The sequence below is a fragment of the Diadema setosum genome, chromosome 9, assembly GCF_964275005.1.
Source record: "Diadema setosum chromosome 9, eeDiaSeto1, whole genome shotgun sequence".
Classification (NCBI taxonomy): domain Eukaryota; kingdom Metazoa; phylum Echinodermata; class Echinoidea; order Diadematoida; family Diadematidae; genus Diadema; species Diadema setosum.
In genome coordinates this window covers 13,397,226-13,405,784 of record NC_092693.1, presented here as the reverse complement: position 1 = coordinate 13,405,784, position 8,559 = coordinate 13,397,226, and the positions used below count along the sequence as shown (strand labels likewise).

At 39.0% G+C, this 8,559-nt stretch overlaps 1 protein-coding gene across 1 annotated transcript; it reads left to right on the top strand.

Annotated features, from left to right (window-relative positions):
- Positions 1–279: 279 nt before the first annotated feature.
- LOC140232575 (pre-mRNA-splicing factor SPF27-like) lies at positions 280–7,681 on the top strand. The gene is made up of 6 exons (XM_072312671.1): positions 280–437; positions 2,417–2,580; positions 3,351–3,512; positions 4,419–4,512; positions 5,593–5,630; positions 6,418–7,681. Exons 1-6 carry the CDS (start codon positions 363–365, stop codon positions 6,659–6,661), a joined length of 777 nt encoding a protein of 258 aa, XP_072168772.1. The 5' UTR covers positions 280–362; the 3' UTR covers positions 6,662–7,681.
- Positions 7,682–8,559: the final 878 nt, after the last annotated feature.

The window sequence follows — 8,559 nt, the reverse complement described above, 5'->3', positions numbered from 1 at the left end:
GCTGTATAAACAAACACACACCTGACACACTACCGATAGACGATTGCTGTAAATGTCTTCCTACTTGGATCTTACGTAGAATTATTCTACACGAACTTGCCCAGTATAGAGGAACTCTCAATAGCTTGGTCTGTGTGCGGTCATCTAAAATCTGTACTCAAATTGCAGAAGCAGCCGCTTCTTCTTTTCTTGCGTGCGTACCACCTCGCTGTCAGTTGATGCCATGCTTCAATAGCTATGCCTAGGTGAGCACGCGTTCTCATACACCGTGTACAAGTATCTGTGACTGTGAGTGTGAGCTGAGCTTAGAGTTGGTTCTCTCATATAATAACCTATAAAAACATCCATAAACGCCAACAAGGATGGCCGGAGAAGTAATTGTCGATGCTCTACCGTATGTTGATCAAGGATATGATGAGCCTGGCGTGAGAGAAGCAGTAAGTATAATTTGTGTTGAGCTCAAATTGTTTGACAGTCCATTGAAATTTCATGGACAAACGTGAAAATGAATGTATGGGACCCGTGTATTTGCACAGCACAGTGTTGCTGTCGAAGCTGTTGGTGCTGCATGCATGCTGCTGGTAATGGTGGTGGTGTCTTGTCGATCAATCCGACGAGAAACTCGAAGAAGAAAAAGGAGAAGAAGAAGGAGAGTGCAAGTGGCATATGACTATCCTATGAGACACTAGATTGTCTGGAGTTTTATGTGATAAAAGCAGACTGTAAACAGTAAAGTGTAAACATGTTAACACAGTATCACTATCAGTGACAGAGTGCAAACACTGCTCTGGCAAAAGAATGTGAGTGTGTTGTGGATCCTGATCTGCACAACATTTATTCATTAATGATAGTCAGCAAAGATCCTACACTACATAAGATAATCAACTCTGCTGATTTTACACGGCCATCAAGCCCATGGGGAAACAGAAGTGGCTGCCCCCGCTAGCGTTGTTGAGCGGGTACATGTATACAGTAAATCAAACAAACTTAGCCTTTTGCAAAGGCAGCTCGCAATAATTTGTGTAGTTAGGTGCACAGTCACATCGAGTGTAGCGACCTGCGAGCAGACTGCAGAGCTCGAGCTGAGCCAGCTGTGTGCGAGTCTGCCGCTTGCTGTGACCAGGGAGATGAGACGAAAACAGTCTTTTGGAGATTGACATAATCTGATAATGATAAATCTGATGATTTGGTGTAGCTACTGTATTATAATTTATTAAAGCAGTTTAATGCACTGCACTAATTCTTGGGTTTACTCATGATTCTTTCTTCTTTCTTGTCTTAGCCTCTGGATCTCTTGGTCCTACACAAACATATTGGGAAAGACAGCTCATATAGAAACTATCCCCGCTCAACGCTAGTGGCACACTTCTTAAAAATCTCACAATTTCAAGCAGCAGTGTTTCACTTTCGACTGAGAGTTGGCCATCTTTAGTGTGTAGGATCTTTGATGTCAGTTGGTGTCATTACTGGAGAGGTGATCCGTGCAGATTCATGCAAGTCTCCAGAGGCCAAACTGGCAGCCTAATTTAGACCCCTAAAGCCCAGAATAACAGGAACAAGAAAAAGAAATAGAGAAGAAGAGAAGGAGAAGAACTATAATGAGAATCAAGGCATGAAGAAATTGCAATATTTATACAATTACAGTCCAAACTTTTGTTATATGGCCATGTCGGAAGTCGGGACCGGTGCTCGCCCGAATACATTTTGTAAGTGATTTGGCCGGATATAAAGTTTATATGGGAGAAACAGTGTTAATGTATACATGGTAATGAGTGCAAGTAAGCTGCTGACCCAGTGGTAGCTACACTACGTACATGTATGTACAGGTACCAGGTACATATAGTTGTGTACACTGTAATTGTAGTGTACATGTAGTTTATGCTAGCCTGCTGTAAATGTGAGTCATGAAATTGAAATATTTTGCTGTAAATTTCATTTATTTCTGTAGGTAATATCATAGGTATATTGCATAAGTTTTGTAGGAGTTCAGTTGTGTCTGAAATCACTTTTTTTCTTCTTCTTCACCGCTTTCAGGCATCCAGATAATAGAGAAGTCCAGATAAGAGAATGTCGGGTAATCGAGGTCGGATTGTACTCGAATTTCACCATTATGAGATATGTCTGTTTTCGCAATATCAAAAGCTTTGTAAGTTTCCATTCATAGAATTAACTATTCATAAAAACCAGTCTATTAGCAGAATTGAAATCCATCCTTCTACTGATAGCATTGACCATTTTCAAGCATGAGTTTGCATGTGAAAGAAGAAAATGAGATCAAACTCAAAGAGCTGAGCTTTAGAATTAGATACTGTGAAGCCATACTTGATTGACGAAACTGGAAGCGCAATTCTACAACACATGGCCACCTCTTTGCAGAACTTTGATTAATGTCGTGCTCCTGCGATGTTTTCTGCAGGCATATGCTTTGGTTGAGGAAGAAACGCGTCGTTACCGGCCTACCAAGAACTATCTTGAGCATCTGCCTGGTATCGACAGCACTCCTTTTGTCACCGAGGTCCTCAAGAATGAGTTTGAGCGAATGGCCATGAGGCAACCCATGGATATGCTGAGCATGAAGAGGTACCTACATTGTAATCTCAAGATAGATGATGAGCATGATAATGATAATGATAATGATAATATTAACACTTGTAATGTGCCAGTATCCATCATGAATAGGTGCTTATGTTGCTGAGAAATGCAGATAGAAAATATTTATAAAGTGGGATATGAGAAAAGGATCAAGGAAATATTTACACAATGCTTGTCCAAATTAACGTAGTTGCTCAGAGAGAACAGATCATGAATATCGTGTGGAAGTACATGGAAATGGATATCATATTACCCTACATGCCATTTGATTGCATACCATTTGTCTGAAGATCAAGGGAAAGATTTTTCCTGTATGAAGTGTACATGTGTATGCTCATCTAGTCATCATTTATGTCTCCAAGGTACATATCCTCATCATGATGATTTCAAAAATGTTATTATATGAAAACTTTATTAAATGTTTCTTGCATGAATTTATTATGCCCTTTGTGCTTTGGACTGAGGCTCCTTTTGCTTTCAGACTGATGCCAAATTTCCTGTTTTAATTAAAGCAAGAGATGTTAATCCCATACACATCTTAATTTGTGTATGTTTATGTATGTTAGTGCTGCTTGTTTGATGTCTGGTCTTCTAAGTTTAGTAAATCTTTTATATATGTTCTAATGTATATTACAAATATAGCATGTTATGAATGTAACCTGTTATGGGATATCTATTTCATTATGTACAAGTATCATGTTACAAATTAAATTATGTCTGCCAAAACTAAGTGGAGTGCTTGCTCATTCCTCTGCCAGATATGAGCTGCCTCCCCCTCCCATTGGTAGGCAGAATGACATCACCGCATGGACAGAGTGTGTGGAGAACTCCATGGCACAGCTGGAGCACCAGGCTGAGAGAGTCATCAACCTGGAGCTGCTCCAGAAGTTTGGGAGCCGCGCCTGGAGGGCGCACAACGAGTAAGAGGCGCTGACTATGCAGTGCACGAATAACCTTAAAGGGGAACTCCACCCTTGAAATTTGGTTTGTGTGAATAGAAGCGGAATTAGAGGAACAGCACAGTTGAAGTTGGGCAAATTCTGATCAAATCTGAGAGAGCTTTGATTTTTTTGAAGTTGTGATCAATCAAAAACAGTTGGAAATTCCACTATGTCATGTGCATTCACCCTTGATATTATTCTGTACAACCCCTGCATGCAAAATATATATTCCATCATCCATTTAAAAACAAAAACAAAAGAAATCATGGAATATTTGCACAGGGTAAGTGGAAGTTTTGCTCATAGCTTGCTGCATCACAGAGTTGTCAATTTGCTTGATTTATCATAACTTAAACAAAATCATAACTTAATCTGTTTTAATTGGAATTTGCCCAAACTTTTATCTTGTCCCTCTAATTTTTTTTTCTGTTCACACAAAATAATTTTCAAAATGGCCTTCCCCTTTAAAGAGGGAAACCCTTCTCAATGTATAAGTTTACTGTTCACTCATTATCAAATGAAGTAGAGTCAATCAAACAAGAGCATTGAAAGTTTTATAGAAAATGGACTAAAAAATGAGAGAATTTTGACATTCTTAGGAGATATGGTCAAAACTAAGATACCTAGAAATATAGTAATTAAAAGTAAAGGAAATATAGTATTTAGTATGCAACATGATGCATAAACCTTCATATTCAATGAATTTTAGAAGAAGTCAAATGCTTCTGTAAGGTATTTGAATAGAATCAACATGCTTTATGGCAACTGTCTCTTCTGTAGAAGGGCTTTAGCTTTGCCCAACAGTGCTTTTGTGGAAATGCCTATACATGATGCATTTTTTTTTCCATTGGAAAACCATGATTTTGTTTTTTGAGTTTTCCTCAGAACACTTGTTAAGATGGTGGACAGCACACAGAGACAGCTCCAAGATGTCAGAAAACAGATCCAAGAAGTCAACTGGAAGAGAAAAAATAAGCAGGTGATTCACACACACTACCTTTTTTTACTCATTTTAACTCTGAATTTCTCTTCGTATATCTGTGCACTTTGTAGCAGTGCATATTGAAAATAGGAATGTGGCCTTGTGTTTGTTTATTTGTTTGTTTGTTTTTAAGTGGCTGCATAAAGCAGATGGTCACTATAGCTGGCTGGCTACTCTATCATGCTTGGTTGTAAGGTGGACTATTATGAAAACTCCTCGGGACCAGTGAACATATTCTCTACGTATCAAATGAGCACCAGAGAAATAACTATGTACAAAGATGCTTTGAACATACAGACAAGAAAAATAATTTTGATATAACAAGAATTTGTTCAATCTGTGTTCTGTACAGTGCTAGTCCTCTGTTTGTGTGTCATTAGTGAGTATCATTGCACATCTGTGCACACCTTTCACTGCCACGGTCTTGTTCGGGTAGCGGGTTTTTGCCCGATTCCCAGTTACACCAGTCTGTGCCATCTGCTTCTGTCATTTGCAGCTCTCTTGTCCAGATCCAGCCAGCATACAATGTCAGAATTTTGTTACAGTATCAGACCACCTCTGATTTGGTTTTCCACATTTCCTGCTTTCTTCTACTTCCATCTTGAATACAGGGCAATCTACTCGTAACAAACACGGTTATAACAAAATTTTAGATAAAATGAAGTAAAATTCAGAGCCCAGAATTATCAAGTAGATATATTTATACACTTTATTTGTTTGTATTTAAGAAAATTTTGATATTATATTAGCAAAGAAAACTGCTAGTCCCAAGGACTTCGTTATAACAGGAGTTGCCTGTACTTTTTTTTGTGTCTTCATCACTCTCTTGGCGACATACATGACCAGACCATTCTAGTCTATTCTTCCTAATGAAATCTGTGACTGACATCACTTTTTTCCGGTGCTCTTCTAGACCCATTAGCGATTATCATTGCTACTGAATAACTCAGATTGTACAGTATTGCCAAGCAGGGCTTGAGCAAAGAGGTTGGGAAGAACAAAACATTGTAGATATCATGAATGAAACTGATCAAGTATTTTCTCTCTCTTTTTTTTTCCTTGTCCTGTCTTGTGTAGACTGCTTCTGGGCCTGAATTGACAAGACTGCAAGAGAGGTAAGACGGCATGGATGTGATTTTCTGATAATGCAGTCAAAAAGTTAATTTGTTAGCATGCAGTCTAAATGATGGGATCATGATGAAAGTGTTGTCATTGCTAGCTCTTCTAAGTTGATAAAAGTACAAATTTCATGATTATTAAGCCAAATATTATCATGCTGATACAGTACGACAGCCATGTTTGCATGCCAGATAATTGCAGCTATTTACTTATACCCAACATTTGCTGGTAAACGCCACATGCTTTCTTATTACAGTTATGAGTCTGTTTCTTGTCCCTTGGTACTGTTATTACGGTGTACAGTAGGAAATGCTTGGGCATAATGGCTAAAAGCCTTTTTTATGAAACTCATTGAACGATAACTGCTTACAAGTAAGTGGATTCACTAATAGACAGTGAAATGTGCACAGAAAGTCCATTGAAGGGAAAACATAACGACAGTTTTAATGGAAAAATGAACCTACTGTACACAGTCTTGGTAGCTATTCTGCACATATGTATTGTAATGGTCCCATTCATACACTATCATGTGTGGTCAGAAACTGATTTATGGATCACGATAAGGTAGCAGCTAGCGCCATGAGACAAATGGCTGTTGTGTAGCGGAACAATTTAATGGACTTTTGCAGCAAGAGAAAGTGTTATGACCTTGATGGTATACTGGCTGTTCTACCCCTGTGACCAAAATGAAAGATTAGACTGGACAAAAAACACTGAATATCTGTGTAACCTTTGTAAATATAGTAACCAATCTGACACTGTAGTCTGACCCTCCTTTTGCAGCTGGGCTGGTCTCGTGACCAAGAACTACGAGATCGAGCGAGCCTGCCTCGAGCTGGAGTACGACATCGATAAGCTGAAGCAGCAGGCGGATGCCATGAAGCCCCGCCCGGAGATGGAGTACATGCAGGGCCAGGGAGAGGATGCCATCCAGCATTACCATGGCGACGTCAACATGGAGGAGAGCGAGGAGGAAGGGGATGAAGAAGACTATGAGGACCGTGACGAGTATCAGGCATCAAGATGATTGTTGTTGAGATGACTGTAGTGACTGGAAAAGGTTTTCCCCCGTATGATATGGAACCTCTGATGTAATGCAGGGCATTACGTACAATATTTCTTCCACGTGCCCAAATGGACATTTGGGCCATGGCTCCACATTTTGAGTAGCCAAGTGTCCATTGGTGTTACTTGTCCAGCTGTGAATTTACGTTGCCCTGAGCCAGCAGGAAAGTGGTTTTGTAGCACCTTGCCGTGGGCAAATACTTTCGAAGTCAGTGACATTTGGAAGCAGGACTAAAATTATTTTCCTCCTTGAGATGTGATGCATGTTACTTCTGTGCAGAGGTGCCACTGTGTACGCCGTATATTTCACGATTTTCACATGTCAGGCACTTTTCTCGAATTTAGCAACATGCAAAGATATCTCTGACTCCTAAATGACGGCAACATGCACATGTACTGTTACGCAGTTCACAGTACATTATAAAAACAGTTCAGTAGGTCTAAGTCTTGGCCTACCTTCTGTGTGAATGGATGCGCACGCTTCTTCCTGAAAATAAATGATCGTTTCTCCTTCCATTGCTCTTCTTTACGATCTTGAATTGAACCACCTGTCGGAAAGCAAAATTGCTCAGATTTTAAAGGTTGATACAAGTTCCTTCCACAAAATCTCCGAGACATTTTAGCCACAAATAAAAATTTTCTGCCAGATCACACGTACAGTACTTGTGGAATCTGTGTTGCGCAAGAAGCGGGATACTTTTCAGTGTACAAATATTTTGGTATGTATAGAAATGTAAATAAATTAGCAGGGACTAGTCATCTTTCTGTGTATACTGTATATGAATTCATTGTCACTGTGAACACATGCTCTCTAAGTGAACTTGAGGGAGAGATAAAGAGGAGACAGAAATTGTCTGTGGTCATAAAAATGTCTTGAATCCAGTATTCCAAATTTTTCATTGTTTGTGAAATGACCCAGTGAAGTGTAGAAACATTGTAGATTTATAATTTGTATGGTTTGTAATAAATCTCTTGAACTGAATGGAGTTTTGCAGTCTTTTTCTTTCTCCGGTTTGGCTGTACGGGAGAACTTTGTTATCAAGAGATCTAAAAGCAACATTTGACAATTACCTTGTTATATCAAGTTTCTCACTATGTCAGGTAAAACACACACACACACTTTTGTTTTTCAATGATATTTTATTGATTTCATTCAAATCAATCGTAAATCAACCCACACACATACACACACACACACACGCACACACACAAAGACAAAGCAATATAAAGAGTTTGGACCTGCAAAATCACCTAGTTTTACTACAGAGGGATATTTACACTGTATATCTGATCTCTACAAAGTTCCACTCTACATGATTCCTTGTGTTACATAGCCCTGCAAGAGAGCGAGGGAGTGTGTGTGTGTGTGTGTGTGTGTGTGTGTGTCTGCTTACATACTGTGTATGTACCAAAAAGAGGGGAGTCTGGATGCTACAAGGGCCATTTGGCACTATAATAAGGACAGTTTGGACGCTATGATATTGTTGCATTTATGACACCGTGATTGATCATAATTTTCATATTTCAACATCTCTCCAATATCTTTGTACATTATTTTTGCAGTAATTTTAGTAGAAAGTAAAATTTGCTAATAACTACATGTATATTCACCATTTACAGTATACTTATACATGGGCACACACCTTATTTTCACACATACCCACATTAACATATTTCCATGCACACATACTCATTTTTTACTTTTTTGTTTTGTTTGGAATGCGTGTAAGATTGTTTCTACACACACATCACAATTTTCCTCATTTTGATACTCTTGCTTGTTTTCAAAAGCTACCATGCTGACTGTTGCAAGACAACCACACAACTTTGATGCGTATACCTGCGTACGTACATACGATG